This window comes from Cervus elaphus, chromosome 9, assembly GCF_910594005.1.
Source record: "Cervus elaphus chromosome 9, mCerEla1.1, whole genome shotgun sequence".
Taxonomy (NCBI): Eukaryota; Metazoa; Chordata; class Mammalia; order Artiodactyla; family Cervidae; genus Cervus; species Cervus elaphus.
The window spans coordinates 20,127,540-20,149,481 of record NC_057823.1 but is presented as its reverse complement, the minus strand read 5'-3'; the positions used below and the strand labels follow the sequence as shown (position 1 = coordinate 20,149,481).

Below are 21,942 nucleotides of genomic sequence, written 5' to 3'. Positions count from 1 at the left end.
CAAGAGATAACGGCTCCGTTTTCCTGAGTCTGCACAACACTATTATTTATTTATAGTGAGGATGGCTCCACCAAGGAAGGCATGGAGTGATCCTCTTGGATATGTCATCTTGAAGTTAGAGATATTTGAAGTCATCTCTGACATTTCTGATCTATTTGTAGCAATTAGCTATTGCTGAGTGAAAAATCACCCCAAAAGTTAGTGGCTAAAACAACCACAATGGTTTATCTCTTGATTCCCTGTGTTGGCACCTTAGGTTCGACCCTGCTGCTCAGTTCTTCTGGTCTCCACTGGGCTTGTTCATGTGTCTGTGGTCAGCTGTGTGTCAGCTTTGGCAGTCTTGCCTGGGCTGTCTTTCCTATCTGGGACTCATCTGGGATGATCCATCTCTCTTTCACTTTGTATTTTTCTTATTAGCCTGGGGTTTGTTTAAATGGCAGAGGCAAGGGGCCCAGTGTACGAGCAGAAACAAATAGGTTTCTTGAGGTCTAAGTTTGGAAGTGACACCACATTGCCTCTGCCATTTTAATTGTACAGTGCAAGTCACAGAGCCAGCTAGAGTCAAGGGCTGCTGACCCAAAGTCCACATCTTAAAGAGAGGAGTGGTAAGGTGACATCGTGTAGGACAAACCTCATCCCAAGCTGCGGACACAGGGAGGAATAAAGGGCGACAAATTTCTGCAATCTATAATCATTACAGTTTGAAATGAATACGAGCCTTTTGCTTGCATACAATCGGCCAGAATTGATTCTCATGTCATGCCTATTTGCAAGGGAACTTAGGAAGAATGAGAAAGTCTGGATATTGGGCGGGCAGCTGGTGGCGCAAAGTGGGGTGAATCTCTTGTTTGCAGTGTTGTGTTCTCACTGCTTCTTCTACCTTGACCCGGGCTTTTATTTCTACTTACCAGATGTGGATGAATGTGCCAATTCCAAAAGTTGCCCAGAGCATTCGACTTGCCATAACAGTCTTGGAAGCTACTCTTGCGTCTGCAACCCAGGATATGTATCCAGAAGTGGAAAGAAGAGTTTCCAGGGACCAGGGGAGACGTGTCAAGGTAGGTGCAGGGGTCTTCTGGGAATCATGTCCAATCTCTTTGGAAAGACAGCAGTGCTGGAGGAAGAGTTCGAAGTTGAGGTAGGTCTCAGCTGCGTTCAAAGTCTTGTCTGCAGACCTGAAGCCAAAAGTCACTCATCCATTCATGCATTCTTTCAACAAAGAGTTCTTGAGCACCTATTATATAGAAAAGCACTATTCGAGGGATGGAGGATACTGCAGTGAGTAACACAGGCAAAAATGTTTGTTCTCCTGAAACTTCTTGTTGAGGGTGGGGAGAAACAGATAATAAGCAACATACGTGAATGCATCTGCTATTCAGGCTGACTTTGGTGAGGATGACTTGACTTTGTTCCACAAAGTGTCAGTTGAGCTGGTTCAACTGGGGGCTAGAAGATCCACTTTAAAGGGGGATCTCTCACAAGGAGAATCTGGTGCTGAATGAAGCTGTGGGATGGAGGTCTTAGTTGTTCTCCACACGGGCTGTTTGATCACAGCTCTCTGAGCTTCCTCACAGTATGGTGGCTGAGTCCAACATGAGCATTCCAAAAGAACAAGGTGAAAGTGCCTGAGATTTTTATGACTTAGCACAGTCATTTTATTACTGAGTGTCAGCACTGCCAGGTCACAAACATGCTCAGATTCCAGAGGAGGGAATATAGACCCTGCTTGATGGAAGAAGTACCCAAGAAAAGACATTGAGTTAAGGGCATATGGAATAGAAGACATTGTTTCAACCATCTTTGGAAGATCCCAGCTGGATTTGAAGAACATCTGTAACTGTGACTCTCTTTCTCTCCAGATATAGATGAATGTTCTCAAAAGCCCCCACCTTGTGGTCCTAACTCAGTCTGCAGAAACCTGCCAGGAAAGTATGAGTGCAGCTGTCTGACTGGTTTCTCTTCTCCCACCGGAAATAACTGGATCCCTGGAAAGCCGGGAAATTTCACCTGTAAAGGTAATGAGCTCAGACTCTCAGGCGTTTGTAGACTACTCGTATTGAGTTGAGTACATGCTGTGCTAAACTGAGACACCTAATCGTTGGTCTGCTCACTCTCCTCCACTGCTCATCAGACATTAATGAATGCCTCTCCCGTGGGGTCTGCCCTGAGCATTCTGAGTGCACCAACTCTTTGGGAAGCTACCGTTGCAGCTGCAAAGTTGGATTCACCTCTAAAAACTCCATCTGCGAAGGTACAGAGAACCGGATCTCTTTTAGCTACTCGATGAATTAAGAACTTTATTTGATGATGCTATGAGCTAGAGATTTTGATCTTCATTATAGGAATGATCCAAATAAGGCCCAGAAATGTAAAGTGTCTAGCTCAAGGATGCACAGCTAGTAAGTAGAAAAACATGGATTGGAACCCTTGTTGAGGGTGTGCTATGAGTGAAGCTGTGGGTCAAGCAGTATTTGAGAGTACTGGAGGATTCAGTCCCTAGCCTGATTTATGCTCTGCTTGGGGCGGGGGTGATATTTACAATGTCTGGAGACTCTTTTGTCCAAACTGGTGGTGGTGGTGGGTTGGTTTGTGTAACAGTCCACTGGTGGGTAGAGACCAGAGATCTTGCTAGACATCCTCCAATGCACAGAATAACCTGCCCACAAGCAAGAAGGCTCGACCCCAAATGTAAATAGTACTGAGATAGAGACGCTCTTTCCCAGGGAGATCTCAGACCCAAACATTCGAACTTTGCCCTAAAGGGTATAAGACCTGAGAGGGATTCTTGATCCTTGCCCCCTTTCCATATTAAATGATTCGTCATGTCATTGGGCAATCTACCTGCAAATGTGTCTTGAGTCTCTCCACTCTTTTCCATCCTTGTTTTAGGTTTCAACATTATTGCAGCAGTCTTCTCACTCTTTTTAATGGTGCTCCCTCAAATCTATCATTTACACTGCAGCCAGTATGTAATACTCTCACCAAGAGATAACGGCTCCGTTTTCCTGAGTCTGCACAACACTATTATTTATTTATAGTGAGGATGGCTCCACCAAGGAAGGCATGGAGTGATCCTCTTGGATATGTCATCTTGTAGTTAGAGATATTTGAAGTCATCTCTGACATTTCTGATCTATTTGTAGCAATTAGCTATTGCTGAGTGAAAAATCACCCCAAAAGTTAGTGGCTAAAACAACCACAATGGTTTATCTCTTGATTCCCTGTGTTGGCACCTTAGGTTCGACCCTGCTGCTCAGTTCTTCTGGTCTCCACTGGGCTTGTTCATGTGTCTGTGGTCAGCTGTGTGTCAGCTTTGGCAGTCTTGCCTGGGCTGTCTTTCCTATCTGGGACTCATCTGGGATGATCCATCTCTCTTTCACTTTGTATTTTTCTTATTAGCCTGGGGTTTGTTTAAATGGCAGAGGCAAGGGGCCCAGTGTACGAGCAGAAACAAATAGGTTTCTTGAGGTCTAAGTTTGGAAGTGACACCACATTGCCTCTGCCATTTTAATTGTACAGTGCAAGTCACAGAGCCAGCTAGAGTCAAGGGCTGCTGACCCAAAGTCCACATCTTAAAGAGAGGAGTGGTAAGGTGACATCGTGTAGGACAAACCTCATCCCAAGCTGCGGACACAGGGAGGAATAAAGGGCGACAAATTTCTGCAATCTATAATCATTACAGTTTGAAATGAATACGAGCCTTTTGCTTGCATACAATCGGCCAGAATTGATTCTCATGTCATGCCTATTTGCAAGGGAACTTAGGAAGAATGAGAAAGTCTGGATATTGGGCGGGCAGCTGGTGGCGCAAAGTGGGGTGAATCTCTTGTTTGCAGTGTTGTGTTCTCACTGCTTCTTCTACCTTGACCCGGGCTTTTATTTCTACTTACCAGATGTGGATGAATGTGCCAATTCCAAAAGTTGCCCAGAGCATTCGACTTGCCATAACAGTCTTGGAAGCTACTCTTGCGTCTGCAACCCAGGATATGTATCCAGAAGTGGAAAGAAGAGTTTCCAGGGACCAGGGGAGACGTGTCAAGGTAGGTGCAGGGGTCTTCTGGGAATCATGTCCAATCTCTTTGGAAAGACAGCAGTGCTGGAGGAAGAGTTCGAAGTTGAGGTAGGTCTCAGCTGCGTTCAAAGTCTTGTCTGCAGACCTGAAGCCAAAAGTCACTCATCCATTCATGCATTCTTTCAACAAAGAGTTCTTGAGCACCTATTATATAGAAAAGCACTATTCGAGGGATGGAGGATACTGCAGTGAGTAACACAGGCAAAAATGTTTGTTCTCCTGAAACTTCTTGTTGAGGGTGGGGAGAAACAGATAATAAGCAACATACGTGAATGCATCTGCTATTCAGGCTGACTTTGGTGAGGATGACTTGACTTTGTTCCACAAAGTGTCAGTTGAGCTGGTTCAACTGGGGGCTAGAAGATCCACTTTAAAGGGGGATCTCTCACAAGGAGAATCTGGTGCTGAATGAAGCTGTGGGATGGAGGTCTTAGTTGTTCTCCACACGGGCTGTTTGATCACAGCTCTCTGAGCTTCCTCACAGTATGGTGGCTGAGTCCAACATGAGCATTCCAAAAGAACAAGGTGAAAGTGCCTGAGATTTTTATGACTTAGCACAGTCATTTTATTACTGAGTGTCAGCACTGCCAGGTCACAAACATGCTCAGATTCCAGAGGAGGGAATATAGACCCTGCTTGATGGAAGAAGTACCCAAGAAAAGACATTGAGTTAAGGGCATATGGAATAGAAGACATTGTTTCAACCATCTTTGGAAGATCCCAGCTGGATTTGAAGAACATCTGTAACTGTGACTCTCTTTCTCTCCAGATATAGATGAATGTTCTCAAAAGCCCCCACCTTGTGGTCCTAACTCAGTCTGCAGAAACCTGCCAGGAAAGTATGAGTGCAGCTGTCTGACTGGTTTCTCTTCTCCCACCGGAAATAACTGGATCCCTGGAAAGCCGGGAAATTTCACCTGTAAAGGTAATGAGCTCAGACTCTCAGGCGTTTGTAGACTACTCGTATTGAGTTGAGTACATGCTGTGCTAAACTGAGACACCTAATCGTTGGTCTGCTCACTCTCCTCCACTGCTCATCAGACATTAATGAATGCCTCTCCCGTGGGGTCTGCCCTGAGCATTCTGAGTGCACCAACTCTTTGGGAAGCTACCGTTGCAGCTGCAAAGTTGGATTCACCTCTAAAAACTCCATCTGCGAAGGTACAGAGAACCGGATCTCTTTTAGCTACTCGATGAATTAAGAACTTTATTTGATGATGCTATGAGCTAGAGATTTTGATCTTCATTATAGGAATGATCCAAATAAGGCCCAGAAATGTAAAGTGTCTAGCTCAAGGATGCACAGCTAGTAAGTAGAAAAACATGGATTGGAACCCTTGTTGAGGGTGTGCTATGAGTGAAGCTGTGGGTCAAGCAGTATTTGAGAGTACTGGAGGATTCAGTCCCTAGCCTGATTTATGCTCTGCTTGGGGCGGGGGTGATATTTACAATGTCTGGAGACTCTTTTGTCCAAACTGGTGGTGGTGGTGGGTTGGTTTGTGTAACAGTCCACTGGTGGGTAGAGACCAGAGATCTTGCTAGACATCCTCCAATGCACAGAATAACCTGCCCACAAGCAAGAAGGCTCGACCCCAAATGTAAATAGTACTGAGATAGAGACGCTCTTTCCCAGGGAGATCTCAGACCCAAACATTCGAACTTTGCCCTAAAGGGTATAAGACCTGAGAGGGATTCTTGATCCTTGCCCCCTTTCCATATTAAATGATTCGTCATGTCATTGGGCAATCTACCTGCAAATGTGTCTTGAGTCTCTCCACTCTTTTCCATCCTTGTTTTAGGTTTCAACATTATTGCAGCAGTCTTCTCACTCTTTTTAATGGTGCTCCCTCAAATCTATCATTTACACTGCAGCCAGTATGTAATACTCTCACCAAGAGATAACGGCTCCGTTTTCCTGAGTCTGCACAACACTATTATTTATTTATAGTGAGGATGGCTCCACCAAGGAAGGCATGGAGTGATCCTCTTGGATATGTCATCTTGAAGTTAGAGATATTTGAAGTCATCTCTGACATTTCTGATCTATTTGTAGCAATTAGCTATTGCTGAGTGAAAAATCACCCCAAAAGTTAGTGGCTAAAACAACCACAATGGTTTATCTCTTGATTCCCTGTGTTGGCACCTTAGGTTCGACCCTGCTGCTCAGTTCTTCTGGTCTCCACTGGGCTTGTTCATGTGTCTGTGGTCAGCTGTGTGTCAGCTTTGGCAGTCTTGCCTGGGCTGTCTTTCCTATCTGGGACTCATCTGGGATGATCCATCTCTCTTTCACTTTGTATTTTTCTTATTAGCCTGGGGTTTGTTTAAATGGCAGAGGCAAGGGGCCCAGTGTACGAGCAGAAACAAATAGGTTTCTTGAGGTCTAAGTTTGGAAGTGACACCACATTGCCTCTGCCATTTTAATTGTACAGTGCAAGTCACAGAGCCAGCTAGAGTCAAGGGCTGCTGACCCAAAGTCCACATCTTAAAGAGAGGAGTGGTAAGGTGACATCGTGTAGGACAAACCTCATCCCAAGCTGCGGACACAGGGAGGAATAAAGGGCGACAAATTTCTGCAATCTATAATCATTACAGTTTGAAATGAATACGAGCCTTTTGCTTGCATACAATCGGCCAGAATTGATTCTCATGTCATGCCTATTTGCAAGGGAACTTAGGAAGAATGAGAAAGTCTGGATATTGGGCGGGCAGCTGGTGGCGCAAAGTGGGGTGAATCTCTTGTTTGCAGTGTTGTGTTCTCACTGCTTCTTCTACCTTGACCCGGGCTTTTATTTCTACTTACCAGATGTGGATGAATGTGCCAATTCCAAAAGTTGCCCAGAGCATTCGACTTGCCATAACAGTCTTGGAAGCTACTCTTGCGTCTGCAACCCAGGATATGTATCCAGAAGTGGAAAGAAGAGTTTCCAGGGACCAGGGGAGACGTGTCAAGGTAGGTGCAGGGGTCTTCTGGGAATCATGTCCAATCTCTTTGGAAAGACAGCAGTGCTGGAGGAAGAGTTCAAAGTTGAGGTAGGTCTCAGCTGAGTTCAAAGTCTTGTCTGCAGAACTGAAGCCAGTAGTCATTCATCCATTCATGCATTCATTCAACAAACACTTCTTGAGCACCTATTATATAGAACAGCACTCTTCAAGGGATGGAGGATACTGCAGTGAGTAACACAGGCAAAAATGTTTGTTCTCCTGAAACTTCTTGTTGAGGGTGGGGAGAAACAGATAATAAGCAACATACGTGAATGCATCTGCTATTCAGGCTGACTTTGGTGAGGATGACTTAACTTTGTTCCACAAAGTGTCAGTTGAGCTGGTTCAACTGGGGGCTAGAAGATCCACTTTAAAGGGGGATCTCTCACAAGGAGAATCTGGTGCTGAATGAAGCTGTGGGATGGAGGTCTTAGTTGTTCTCCACACGGGCTGTTTGATCACAGCTCTCTGAGCTTCCTCACAGTATGGTGGCTGAGTCCAACATGAGCATTCCAAAAGAACAAGGTGAAAGTGTGTGAGATTTTTATGACTTAGCACAGTCATTTTATTACTGAGTGTCAGCACTGCCAGGTCACAAACATGCTCAGATTCCAGAGGAGGGAATATAGACCCTGCTTGATGGAAGAAGTACCCAAGAAAAGACATTGAGTTAAGGGCATATGGAATAGAAGACATTGTTTCAACCATCTTTGGAAGATCCCAGCTGGATTTGAAGAACATCTGTAACTGTGACTCTCTTTCTCTCCAGATATAGATGAATGTTCTCAAAAGCCCCCACCTTGTGGTCCTAACTCAGTCTGCAGAAACCTGCCAGGAAAGTATGAGTGCAGCTGTTTGACTGGTTTCTCTTCTCCCACCGGAAATAAATGGATCCCTGGAAAGCCGGGAAATTTCACCTGTAAAGGTAATGAGCTCAGACTCTCAGGCGTTTGTAGACTACTCGTATTGAGTTGAGTACATGCTGTGCTAAACTGAGACACCTAATCGTTGGTCTGCTCACTCTCCTCCACTGCTCCTCAGATATTAATGAATGCCTCTCCCGTGGGGTCTGCCCTGAGCATTCTGAGTGCACCAACTCTTTGGGAAGCTACCGTTGCAGCTGCAAAGTTGGATTCACCTCTAAAAACTCCATCTGCGAAGGTACAGAGAACCGGATCTCTTTTAGCTACTCGATGAATTAAGAACTTTATTTGATGATGCTATGAGCTAGAGATTTTGATCTTCATTATAGGAATGATCCAAATAAGGCCCAGAAATGTAAAGTGTCTAGCTCAAGGATGCACAGCTAGTAAGTAGAAAAACATGGATTGGAACCCTTGTTGAGGGTGTGCTATGAGTGAAGCTGTGGGTCAAGCAGTATTTGAGAGTACTGGAGGATTCAGTCCCTAGCCTGATTTATGCTCTGCTTGGGGCGGGGGTGATATTTACAATGTCTGGAGACTCTTTTGTCCAAACTGGTGGTGGTGGTGGGTTGGTTTGTGTAACAGTCCACTGGTGGGTAGAGACCAGAGATCTTGCTAGACATCCTCCAATGCACAGAATAACCTGCCCACAAGCAAGAAGGCTCGACCCCAAATGTAAATAGTACTGAGATAGAGACGCTCTTTCCCAGGGAGATCTCAGACCCAAACATTCGAACTTTGCCCTAAAGGGTATAAGACCTGAGAGGGATTCTTGATCCTTGCCCCCTTTCCATATTAAATGATTCGTCATGTCATTGGGCAATCTACCTGCAAATGTGTCTTGAGTCTCTCCACTCTTTTCCATCCTTGTTTTAGGTTTCAACATTATTGCAGCAGTCTTCTCACTCTTTTTAATGGTGCTCCCTCAAATCTATCATTTACACTGCAGCCAGTATGTAATACTCTCACCAAGAGATAACGGCTCCGTTTTCCTGAGTCTGCACAACACTATTATTTATTTATAGTGAGGATGGCTCCACCAAGGAAGGCATGGAGTGATCCTCTTGGATATGTCATCTTGTAGTTAGAGATATTTGAAGTCATCTCTGACATTTCTGATCTATTTGTAGCATTTAGCCATTGCTGAGTAATAAATCACCCCAAAAGTTAGTGGCTAAAACAACCACAATTGTTTATCTCTTGATTCCCTGTGTTGGCACCTTAGGTTCGACCCTGCTGCTCAGTTCTGGTCTCCACTGGGCTTGTTCATGTGTCTGTGGTCAGCTGTGTGTCAGCTTTGGCAGTCTTGCCTGGGCTGTCTTTCCTATCTGGGACTCATCTGGGATGATCCATCTCTCTTTCACTTTGTATTTTTCTTATTAGCCTGGGGTTTGTTCAAATGGCAGAGGTAAGGGGCCCAGTGTACGAGCAGAAACAAATAGGTTTCTTGAGGTCTAAGTTTGGAAGTGACACCACATTGCCTCTGCCATTTTAATTGTACAGTGCAAGTCACAGAGCCAGCTAGAGTCAAGGGCTGCTGACCCAAAGTCCACATCTTAAAGAGAGGAGTGGTAAGGTCACATCGTGTAGCACAAACGTCATCCCAATGTGCGGACACAGGGAGGAGTAAAGGATGACAACCATTTCTGCAATCTATAAGCATTACAGTTTGAAACGAATGCCAGCCTTTTGCTTGCATACAATCAGCCAGAATTGATTCTCATGTCATGCCTATTTGCAAGGGAACTTAGAAAGAGTGAGAAAGTCTGGATATTGGGCAGGCCTCTGGTGGAGCAAAGTGGGGTGAATCTCTTGTTTGCAGTGTTCTGTTCTCACTGCTTTTTCTACCTTGACCCGACTTTTATTTCTACTTACCAGATGTGGATGAATGTGCCAATTCCAAAAGTTGCCCAGAGCATTCGACTTGCCATAACAGTCTTGGAAACTACTCTTGTGTCTGCAAGCCCGGTTATCAATCCAGAAGTGGAAGGAAAAGTTTCCAGGGACCAGGAGAGACGTGTGAAGGTATTTTCAGGTGTCTTCCGGGGAATCAAGTCCAATGTTTTTAAAAGACAGAAGTGATGGGGAGAAGTTGAGGTGGATCTCAGTTGAGTTCAAGGCCCTCATATGCAAAGTTGGAGCCATAGGAATTGATTCATTCATGCATTCATTCAACAAACAGTTTTTTTTTTCTTTTTTTTAGTTGGAGGCTAATTACTTCACAACATTTCAGTGGGTTTTGTCATACATTGACATGAATCAGCCATAGATTTACACGTATTCCCCATCCCGATCCCCCCTCCCACCTCCCCCTCCACCCGATTCCTCTGGGTCTTCCCAGTGCACCAGGCCCAAGCACTTGTCTCATGCATCCCACCTGGGCTGGTGATCTGTTTCACCATAGATAGTATACATGCTGTTCTTTCGAAACATCCCACCCTCACCTTCTCCCACAGAGTTGAAAAGTCTGTTCTGCATTTCTGTGTCTCTTTTTCTGTTTTGCATATAGGGTTATCATTACCATCTTTCTAAATTCCATATATATGTGTTAGTATGCTGTAATGTTCTTTATCTTTCTGGCTTACTTCACTCTGTATAAGGGGCTCCAGTTTCATCCATCTCATTAGGACTGGTTGAAATGAATTCTTTTTAATGGCTGAGTAATATTCCATGGTGTATATGTACCACAGCTTCCTTATCCATTCATCTGCTGATGGGCATCTAGGTTGCTTCCATGTCCTGGCTATTATAAACAGTGCTGCGATGAACATTGGGGTGCATGTGTCTCTTTCAGATCTGGTTTCCTCAGTGTGTATGCCCAGAAGTGGGATTGCTGAGTCATATGGCAGTTCTATTTCCAGTTTTTTAAGAAATCTCCACACTGTTTTCCATAGCGGCTGTACTAGTTTGCATTCCCACCAACAGTGTAAGAGGGTTCCCTTTTCTCCACACCCTCTCCAGCATTTATTGCTTGTAGACTTTTGGATAGCAGCCATCCTGACTGGCGTGTAATGGTACCTCATTGTGGTTTTGATTTGCATTTCTCTGATAATGAGTGATGTTGAGCATCTTTTCACATGTTTGTTAGCCATCTGTATGTCTTCTTTGGAGAAATGTCTGTTTAGTTCTTTGGCCCATTTTTTGATTGGGTCATTTATTTTTCTGGAATTGAGCTGCAGGAGTTGCTTGTATATTTTTGAGATTAATCCTTTGTCTGTTTCTTCATTTGCTATTATTTTCTCCCAATCTGAGGGCTGTCTTTTCACCTTGCTTATAGTTTGACAAACCATTAGCAAGACTCATTAAGAAACAAAGAGAGAAAAACCAAATTAACAAAATTAGAAATGAAAATGGAGAGATCACAACAGACAACACTGAAATACAAAGGATCATAAGAGACTACTACCAGCAGCTCTATGCCAATAAAATGGACAACTTGGATGAAATGGACAAATTCTTAGAAAAGTATAACTTTCCAAAACAGAACCAGGAAGAAATAGAAGATCTTAACAGACCCATCACAAGCAAGGAAATCGAAACTGTCATCAGAAATCTTCCAGCAAACAAAAGCCCAGGACCAGATGGCTTCACAGCTGAATTCTACCAAAAATTTAGAGAAGAGCTAACACCTATCTTACTCAAACTCCTCCAGAAAATTGCAGAGGAAGGTAAGCTTCCAAACTCATTCTATGAGGCCACCATCACCCTAATTCCAAACCAGACAAAGATGCCATAAAAAAAGAAAACTACAGGCCAATATCACTGATGAACATAGATGCAAAAATCCTTAACAAAATTCTAGCAAACAGAATCCAACAACATATTAAAAAAATCATACACCATGACCACGTGGGCTTTATCCCAGGAATGCAAGGATTCTTTAATATTTGCAAATCAATCAATGTAATACACCACATTAACAAATTGAAAGATAAAAACCATATGATTATCTCAATAGATGCAGAGAAAGCCTTTGACAAAATTCAACACTCATTTATGATTAAAACTCTCCAAAAAGCAGGAATAGAAGGAACACACCTCAACATAATAAAAGCTATATATGACAAACCCACAGCAAGCATCACCCTCAATGGTGAAAAATTGAAGGCATTTCCCCTGAAATCAGGAACAAGACAAGGGTGCCCACTCTCACCACTACTATTCAACATAGTGTTGGAAGTTCTGGCCACAGCAATCAGAGCAGAAAAAGAAGTAAAAGGAATCCAGATAGGAAAAGAAGAAGTAAAACTCTCACTGTTTGCAGATGACATGATCCTCTATATAGAAAACCCTAAAGACTCTACCAGAAAATTACTAGAGCTAATCAGTGAATATAGTAAAGTTGCAGGATATAAAATTAACACACAGAAATCCCTTGCATTCCTATATACTAACAATGAAAAAACAGAAAGAGAAATTAAGGAAACAATACCATTCACCATTGCAACAAAAAGAATAAAATACTTAGGAGTATATCTACCTAAAGAAACAAAGGACCTATACATAGAAAACTATAAAACACTGATGAAAGAAATCAAAGAGGACACAAACAGATGGAGAAACATACCGTGTTCATGGATTGGAAGAATCAATATTGTCAAAATGGCTATTCTACCCAAAGCAGTCTATAGATTCAATGCAATCCCTATCAAGCTACCAACGGTATTTTTCACAGAACTAGACCAAAGAATTTCACAATTTGTATGGAAATACAAAAAACCTCGAATAGCCAAAATAATCTTGAGAAAGAAGAATGGAACTGGAGGAATCAACCTGCCTGACTTCAGACTCTACTACAAAGCCACAGTCATCAAGACAGTATGGTACTGGCACAAAGACAGAAATATAGATCAATGGAACAGAATAGAAAGCCCAGAGATAAATCCACGAACCTATGGACACCTTATCTTTGACAAAGGAGGCAAGGATATACAATGGAAAAAAGACAACCTCTTTAACAAGTGGTGCTGGGAACACTCGTCAACCACTTGTAAAAGAATGAAACTAGAACACTTTCTAACACCATACACAAACATAAACTCAAAATGGATTAAAGATCTAAATGTAAGACCAGAAACTATAAAACTCCTAGAGGAGAACATAGGCAAAACACTCTCCGACATAAATCACAGCAAGATCCTCTATGACCCACCTCCCAGAATATTGGAAATAAAAGCAAAACTAAACAAATGGGACCTAATGAAACTTAAAAGCTTTTGCACTCATCAGTGTTTTATAGTTTTCTATGTATAGGTCTTTTGTTTCTTTAGATAGATATATTCCTAAGTATTTTATTCTTTTTGTTGCAATGGTGAATGGCATTGTTTCCTTAATTTCTCTTTCTATTTTTTCATTGTTAGTATATAGGAATGCAAGGGATTTCTGTGTGTTAATTTTATATCCTGCAACTTTACTATATTCATTGATTAGCTCTAGTAATTTTCTGGTACAGTCTTTAGGGTTTTCTGTGTAGAGGATCATGTCATCTGCAAACAGCGAGAGTTTCACTTCTTCTTTTCCTATCTGGATTCCTTTTACTTCTTTTTCTGCTCTGATTGCTGTGGCCAAAACTTCCAACACTATGTTGAATAGTAGTGGTGAGTGTGGGCACCCTTGTCTTGTTCCTGATTTCAGAGGAAATGATTTCAATTTTTCACCATTGAGGGTGATGCTTGCTGTGGGTTTCTCATATATAGCTTTTATTATGTTGAGGTGTATTCCTTCTATTCCTGCTTTTTGGAGAGTTTTAATCATAAATGAGTGTTGAATTTTGTCAAGGGCTTTCTCTGCATCTATTGAGATAATCATATGGTTTTTATCTTTCAATTTGTTAATGTGGTGTATTACATTGATTGATTTGCAAATATTAAAGAATCCTTGCATTCCTGGGATAAAGCCCACTTGGTCATGGTGTATAATTTTTTTAATATGTTGTTGGATTCTGTTTGCTAGAATTTTGTTAAGGATTTTTGCATCTATGTTCATCAGTGATATTGGCCTGTAGTTTTCTTTTTTTGTGGCATCTTTGTCTGGTTTTGGAATTAGGGTGATGGTGGCCTCATAGAATGCGTTTGACAGTTTGCCTTCCTCTGCAATTTTCTGGAAGAGTTTGAGTAAGATAGGTGTTAGCTCTTCTCTAAATTTTTGGTAGAATTCAGCTGTGAAGCCATCTGGTCCTGGGCTTTTGTTTGCTGGAAGATTTCTGATTACAGTTTCGATTTCCTTGCTTGTGATGGCTCTGTTAAGATCTTCTATTTCTTCCTGGTTCTGTTTTGGAAAGTTATACTTTTCTAAGAATTTGTCCATTTCTTCCAAGTTGTCCATTTTATTGGCATAGAGCTGCTGGTAGTAGTCTCTTATGATCCTTTGTATTTCAGTGTTGTCTGTTGTGATCTCTCCATTTTCATTTCTAATTTTGTTAATTTGGTTCTTCTCTCTTTGTTTCTTAATGAGTCTTGCTAATGGTTTGTCAATTTTGTTTATTTTTTCAAAAAACCATCTTTTAGCTTTGTTGATTTTTGCTATGGTCTCTTTAGTTTCTTTCGCATTTATTTCTGCCCTGATTTTTAAGATTTCTTTCCTTCTGCTAACCCTGGGGTTCTTCATTTCTTCCTTCTCTAATTGCTTTAGGTGTAGAGTTAGGTTATTTATTTCGTTTTTTTCTTGTTTCTTGATGTAAGCCTGTAATGCTATGAACCTTCCCCTTAGCACCGCTTTTACAGTGTCCCATAGGTTTTGGGTTGTTGTGTTTTCATTTTCATTCATTTCTATACATATTTTGATTTCTTTTTTGATTTCTTCTATGATTTGTTGGTCATTCAGAAGCGTGTTATTTAGCCTCCATATGTTTGAATTTTAAACAATTGTTTTCCTGTAATTGAGATCTAATCTTACTGCACTGTGGTCAGAAGAGATGACTGGAATGATTTCAATTTTTTTGAATTTTCCAAGACCAGATTTATGGCCCAGGATGTGATCTATTCTGGAGAAGGTTCCGTGTGCACTTGAGAAAAAGGTGAAGTTGATTGTTTTGGGGTGAAATGTCCTATAGATATCAATTAGGTCTAGCTGGTCCATTGTGTCATTTAAGGTTTGTGTTTCCTTGTTAATTTTCTGTTTAGTTGATCTATCCATAGTTGTGAGTGGGGTATTAAAGTCTCCCACTATTATTGTGTTACTATTAATTTCCTCTTTCATACTCGTTAGTGTTTGCTGTACATATTGCAGTGCTCCTATGTTGGGTGCATATATATTTATAATTGTTATATCTTCTTCTTGGATTGATCCTTTGATCATTATGTAGTGTCCTTCTTTGTCTCTTTTCACATCCTTTATTTGAAAGTCTATTTTATCTGACATGAGTATTGCGACTCCTGCTTTCTTTTGTTCTCCGTTTGCATGAAATATTTTTTTCCAGCCCTTCACTTTTAGTCTGTATGTGTCTCTTGTTTTGAGGTGGGTCTCTTGTAGACAGCATATATAGGGGTCTTGTTTTTGTATCCATTCAGCCAATCTTTGTCTTTTGGTTGGGGCATTCAACCCATTTACATTTAAGGTAATTATTGATAGGTGTGGTCCCGTTACCATTTACTTTGTTGTTTTGGGTTCACGTTTATACAACCTTTCTGCATTTCCTGTCTAGAGAAGATCCTTTAGCATTTGTTGAAGAGCTGGTTTGGTGGTGCTGAATTCTCTCAGCTTTTGCTTGTCTGTAAAGCTTTTGAATTCTCCTTCATATCTGAATGAGATCCTTGCTGGATACAGTAATCTAGGTTGTAGGTTATTCTCTTTCATTACTTTCAGTACGTCCTGCCATTCCCTTCTGGCCTGGAGGGTTTCTATTGATAGATCAGCTGTTATCCTTATGGGAATCCCTTTGTGTGTTATTTGTTGTTTCTCCCTTGCTGCTTTTAGTATTTGTTCTTTGTGTTTGATCTTTGTTAATTTGATTAATATGTGTCTTGGGGTGTTTTGCCTTGGGTTTATCCTGTTTGGGACTCTCTGGGTTTCTTGGACTTGGGTGGCTATTTCCTTCCCAATTTTAGAGAAGTTTTCAGCTATTATCTCCTCGAGTATTTTCTCATGGCCTTTCTTTTTGTCTTCTTCTTCTGGGACTCCTATGATTCGAATGTTGGGGCGTTTCACATTGTCCCAGAGGTCCCTGAGGTTGTCCTCATTTCTTTTGATCCTTTTTTCTTTTTTCCTCTCTGCTTCATTTATTTCCACCATTTTATCTTCTACCTCACTTATCCTATCTTCTGCCTCCGTTATTCTACTCTTGGTTCCCTCCAAAGTGTTTTTGATCTCACTCATTGCATTATTCATTTTTAATTGACTCTTTTTTATTTCTGCTAGGTCTTTATTAAACATTTCTTGCATCTTTTCAATCTTTGTCTCCAGGCTATTTATCTGTAACTCCATTTTGTTTTCAAGATCTTGGATCATTTTTAGTATCATTATTCTAAATTCTTTTTCAGGTAGATTCCCTATCTCCTCCTCTTTTGTTTGACTTGGTGGGCATTTTTCATGTTCCTTTACCTGTTGGGTATTTCTCTGCCTTTTCATCTTGTTTAGATTGCTGTGTCTGGAGTGGGCTTTCTGTATTCTGGAGGTCTGTGGTTCCTTTTTATTGTGGAGGATTTACCCAGTGGGTGGGGTTAGACGATTGGCTTGTCAAGGTTTCCTGGTTAGGGAAGCTTGCGTCAGTGTTCTGGTGCGTGGAACTTGATTTCTTCTCTTTGGAGAGCAATGGAGTGCCCAGTAATGAGTTTTGAGATGGGTCTATGTGTTAGGTGTGACCTTGGGCAGCCTGTATGCTGACGTTCAGGGCTATGTTCCTGCATTGCTGGAGAACTTGCGTGGTATGTCTTGCTCTAAAACTTATTGGCTCTTGGGTGGTGGTTGGTTTCAGTGTAGGTATGGAGGCTTTTGGACGGTCACTTATTACTTAAAGTTCCATGTAGTCAGGAGTTTTCTGGTGTTCTCAGGTTTTGGGCTTAAGTCTCCTGCCTCTGGATTTCAGTTTTATTCTTCCTGTAGTCTCAGGACTTCTCCAACTATACAGCACTGATAAGAAAACTTCTAGGTTAATGGCGAAAAGATTCTCCCCCCGTTAGGGTCACCCAGAGAGGTTCACAGAGTTACATGAAGAAGAGGAGAGGGAGGAGGGAGATAGAGATGAGCAGGAGGAGAAAAAGGGGGACTCAAGAGGAGAGAGACAGATCTACGCAGCTGTCTGTTCCCAGAGTGTTCTCCGTAGCCCAGACACCCACAAAGATTCACAGAATTGGATTGGGAAGAGAAGGGGAAAGGAGGAAATAGAGGTGTTCTGAGGTAGAAAACAGAGAGTCAAGGTTGGGAGAGAATAATCTTCGGTTTAAAAATAGGGCTTCTCTTCTTTTTTTTTTTGTAACGTTATAGTGTATTGAAAATGAAAATTAAGGAGTAGTAGAGGAGTACTAGAGGACTTTAAAAGAAATAAGAGAAAAAGAAAAATAGAAAATAGAGGAGAAAAAGGAAAGAGAAAAAAAATAAGAAAAAAAGAAAAAGAAATTAAAGAAAAAAAAATTAAAAAAAATTTTTTTTTTCCTAATTAAAAAAAATCGTAAAAATCTATGGAAATGAAAGTTAAGGAGTAATGGGGGAGTAATAGGGAATTTTATAGGAAAATAAAAGAGAAAAAATAAAAAAGAAAATATATATATATATATATTTTTTTTCTTACTTAAAAAAAAAAAAGTAAAAATATATCTAGGAATTTCTCTGGAGCTGTTGCAGTCAGTGGTGTTCGGTTCAGTTTGAGATAGCTCCTCGTTCCAGCTTACACTTCTCGATATCTACAGGCCCCTTCTGGTGTAGTCGGTGTTTTCTACAGGGATTTTAATCTGTTGCACCAGTCCCTTCTGAAGCGGTTCCCTTTTATTTGGCTTCTGTTTGCCGGTCTCTTCAGAGCCTCATTTCCGCCCTGACACAGGCGGGCGGAGGTGGACTCTTATTCAGGTAGCTAGTTCCGTCGCTCTGCAGGAGGGGCTGGTGCTGCAGGGAGGGGCTGGCGCTGAGGGGAGGGGCTGGCGCTGCGGGGAGGGGCTTGCGCCGTGGGGAGCCCCGCGGGGACGGGCTGGCGCTGCGGGGAGGGGCTGACACTGCTTTCTCCGTCTGCGCTGCTCAGGCTCCCGGCTGTTCTATATGGAGCGCGCCCCGCGCTGCGCGAGGTTCCAGCCCTCGGGTGTTCCACAAAAGCGCGGAGCGAAAAGCTGCGCCTGCTCTCTGTGCCTTCCCCGTCAGAGCGGTCCAGGCAGCCAGGGGCTTGGTGGGCGCACTCTACCCAGGTGTGGCGCGCCCACTCCCTTCCACGGACCCAGTTTCAGTTTCCGCTGGCGCCAGTCGGGTGCGTGCGCCCTCTGCCCTCCGCGTCCCCAGCCCCAGTCCCCACCCGCGCCGGTCGGGTGCCTGCGCCCTGTGTCTCGCCGCGACCTTCCCCTCCCCCCTGCCTCCTGCCTCCGGCAGGGCTGGGCCGGTCCGCAGCCTGCGAGCTCTTCTCTGGACTTTCTCGGTCTCTTTGTTCTGCGAACGGCCGGCAGTGTGTTCGGGCCGGTTAATTTTCTCTCTCTCTTTTGCTCTCCCACAGTTCAAGTTGGCAACTCACAGAAGCTCCCTCTGATTGTCCTCAGGGCACTCAGGCCCGGACCCTACCCCAAGCAATGCCGCCTAAGACTCCCTTCCCGGGACGGATCTCCGTCCTTAGCTCTTTTGTCTCACTTTTTTTTTTTTTCTTTTTTTTTTTTATTATTTTTTTTTTCCAGTGGGTTTTGTCATACATTGATATGAATCAGCCATGGATTTACATGTATTCCCTTTTTATCTTTTATATTTTGTCCTACCTCCTTTCGAAGACAATGGGCTGCTTTTCTGGGCGCCTGATGACCTCAGCTAGTGATCAGAAGTTGTTTTGCGAAGTTTGCTCTGCGTTCAGTTATTCTTTTGATGAATTTGTAGGAGAGAAAGTGGCCTCCCCGTCCTAATTCTCCGCCATCTTGGCTCCTCCCCCCCCCCACCCCCCCCCAACAAACACTTCTTAAGCACCTACTATATGACAAGCATTATTCTAAGGATGGAGGATACAGAATTAACACAGAAAAAGATATTTATTCTACTGGAACTTTTTATCAATGGTGAGAGAATCAGACAACAAACAAAATGCAGTTATTTATTTGGGCTATCTGCTATTTGGGCTGAGTTTCAAGATGGTGGCTTGACATTCTTCCATATTGTAGCAGTTGTGTTGGCTCAACTGAGGACTAGAATATCCACTTTGAAAGAGACTCACTCACAAGGTGAAGGCAGGGCTGGCTGTTGGCTGGCAGCTCTGCCAGAGTTGTAAGCTGGAGGTCTAAGTTCTTCTCCATGACAGCTGTTTTTTTCATGGCTAGTTGAGCTTCCTCACAATATGGCAGCCGAGTCCAGCATGGGCATCTGAAGAGAACTAGGTGGAAATGTGTGATATTGTGATGACTTAGCATGGTATTTTTATGACCCAGTGTCACCACCACCATAGTCACAAGCATGCTCAGATTCAAGGGGAAGAAATACAGACCTCATTGCTTGATGGACGGAGTATCAAAGAAAGGACGTTGAACTAAGGGCATTAGGAATGCAAGACATTGTTTCAACTATCTTTGGAAAATACAAACTATTTTACAAGATGAAGAAAGTCTGTAGCTCTGACTCTCTTTCTCTCCAGATATAGATGAATGTTCTCAAAGGCCCCTACCTTGTGGTCCTAACTCAGTCTGCAGAAACTTGCCAGGAATATATGAGTGCAGCTGTTTGACTGGTTTCTCGTCTCCCACTGGAAATAATTGGATCCCTGGAAAGTCAGGTCATTTTACCTGCACAGGTAATGTGCTCGGCCTCTCAGGCTTAGGTCTTTGGTAGACAACTTCTACTGAGTTGGGTATGTGGTGTGCTAAACTTAGACACCTAATCTTTGGTCTGATCACTCTCCTCCACTGCTTCTCAGACATTAATGAATGCCTCTCCCGTGGGGTCTGCCCTGAGCATTCTGAGTGCACCAACTCTTTGGGAAGCTACCGCTGCAGCTGCAAAGTTGGATTCACTTCTAAAAACTCCATCTGTGAAGGTATAGAGAACTTGATCTTCTTTTTCAGCTACTTGGTTAATTAAGAACTTTATCTGATGTTCCTATGAGGTAGAGATTATGTTCCTAATTAATGATCCACTTGAGGCTCAGAGAGGTAAAGTCATTAACCCAAGGATACACAGCTATGAAGTAGAAGACGCTGAACTTAAACTCCTGTTGAATGTCTACTATGAGTTAAGCTGTGGCTCAGGCAGTCCTTGAGAATACTTCAGGGCTCAAGCTCTAGCCTGATTTATACCTCATTGGTGGGAGATGTGACAGTATCTGGAGACAGTTTTGCTTTTCTGTTCTGGTGATGTTGGTGAGTAGTTTGTGTTAATCAACTGGTTAATCTCTGGGTAGAGACTAGAGATCCTGCTAAACATCCTCCAATGCACATCACAGCCTCTCCACAACCAAGAATAATCTGGTCCCATGTATCAGTAGCACTGAGATAAACTCTGTCCTGTGGAGAGCTCAGATCCAAAATTCAGAATTTTTTCCTGAGAGGCATTTGAATGAAGACCTGAGAGTTATTCTTGATATTCCCTCTACTTCCATATTAAATCAGTCATTGTGTTTTGGGCAATCTACCTGCTAAATATGTCTTGAATCTCTCCACTCTTTTCCATCCTTGGTTTAAGTTTCATCATTATTACAGTGGCCTCCTCACTAGTCTCTCCATTTTTCTAGTGTTGCTTTCTCAAATCTATTCTGCACACTGCAACTAGAACACTGTCACCAAGAGATATGGGCTCCAATTCCTGAGTCTGCTGCAGTGTTATTAATTATCTGAAGGGAGGGTGATTCCATAAGCAAGGCATGGAGTGATCAAGCCCTCAAGTGATATTCCCTTGGCTCAGAGTTAGAGATATTTGAAATCATCTCTGACACTTTTGATCTATTTGTAGCTGTTAGCTACTGCTGAGTAACAAATGACTCCAGAAGTTAGTGGCTAGAACAACCACCATTTGTTTATTTCTTAACTCCACATGTTGGAAGTTTAGGTTGGGCTCTGCTCTGGTCAGTTTTTAGGTCTCCACTGTCTGGTTCATGTGTTGGTGGTCAGCTGTGTGTCAGCTTTGCTAATCTTGACTGGGCTGCCTCATATATCTGCAGCTCATCTGGGATGATCTTTGTCTCTTTCACTTTGTCTTTTCCTTACTATCCTGGAGTTCATATGACAAAGGCAAGGGACCCAAAGTATGAGTAGAAATAGGTTTTTTGAGGTCTATGTTTGGAAGTGCCACCATGATACTTCTACTGTATTTATTGGTGAGTGCAAGTCATAGAGCCAGCTAGAGTGAAGGGCTGCAGAATCAAACCCCACACATTAGAGAGATGATTGGCAATGTCACATTGTATGGCACAAGCCTCAAACCAAGGTTGGACACAAGGAGGAGTAAAACATGGCAGTCATTTCTACAATCTATGATCATTATGGTTTGAAACTATTTGTCACCTTTTGTGTGCATACAGTTGGCCAGAATGTATTCTCATGACCATGCCTAACTTAAAGTGAGGTTAGGGAGAAGGGGAAAGTCTGGATATTGGGGAGGGTCAAGGGGAGTAGTGTCCCATCTTCACCACTTCTCCTTCTTTGACCTGGGTTTTAATTTCTACTCACCAGATGTGGATGAATGTGCCAATCCCAGAAGCTGCCCAGAGCATTCGACTTGCCACAACAGTCTTGGAAACTACTCTTGTGTCTGCAACACAGGATATGAATCCAGAAGTGGAAAGAAGAATTTCCAGGGACCAGGAGAAACATGTGAAGGTAAGTGAAGGGCAAGTGAAGGTAAGTGAAGAATCAAGTCCAGTCTGTT

The 21,942-nt window shown here is 42.6% G+C and overlaps 1 protein-coding gene across 1 annotated transcript in view; it reads left to right on the top strand.

The window, feature by feature from the left end:
• LOC122700722 (fibrillin-1-like) overlaps positions 1 to 21,942 on the top strand; it is an 88,622-nt gene that overhangs the window by 32,095 nt on the left and 34,585 nt on the right. Inside the window, exons 31-43 of the mRNA XM_043913792.1 lie at positions 912 to 1,058; positions 1,860 to 2,015; positions 2,132 to 2,251; positions 3,894 to 4,040; positions 4,842 to 4,997; positions 5,114 to 5,233; positions 6,876 to 7,022; positions 7,824 to 7,979; positions 8,096 to 8,215; positions 9,856 to 10,002; positions 19,718 to 19,873; positions 19,997 to 20,116; positions 21,747 to 21,893. Coding sequence (XP_043769727.1) covers positions 912 to 1,058; positions 1,860 to 2,015; positions 2,132 to 2,251; positions 3,894 to 4,040; positions 4,842 to 4,997; positions 5,114 to 5,233; positions 6,876 to 7,022; positions 7,824 to 7,979; positions 8,096 to 8,215; positions 9,856 to 10,002; positions 19,718 to 19,873; positions 19,997 to 20,116; positions 21,747 to 21,893 — 1,839 coding nt within the window. The remainder of the gene's footprint in view (positions 1 to 911; positions 1,059 to 1,859; positions 2,016 to 2,131; positions 2,252 to 3,893; positions 4,041 to 4,841; positions 4,998 to 5,113; positions 5,234 to 6,875; positions 7,023 to 7,823; positions 7,980 to 8,095; positions 8,216 to 9,855; positions 10,003 to 19,717; positions 19,874 to 19,996; positions 20,117 to 21,746; positions 21,894 to 21,942) is intronic.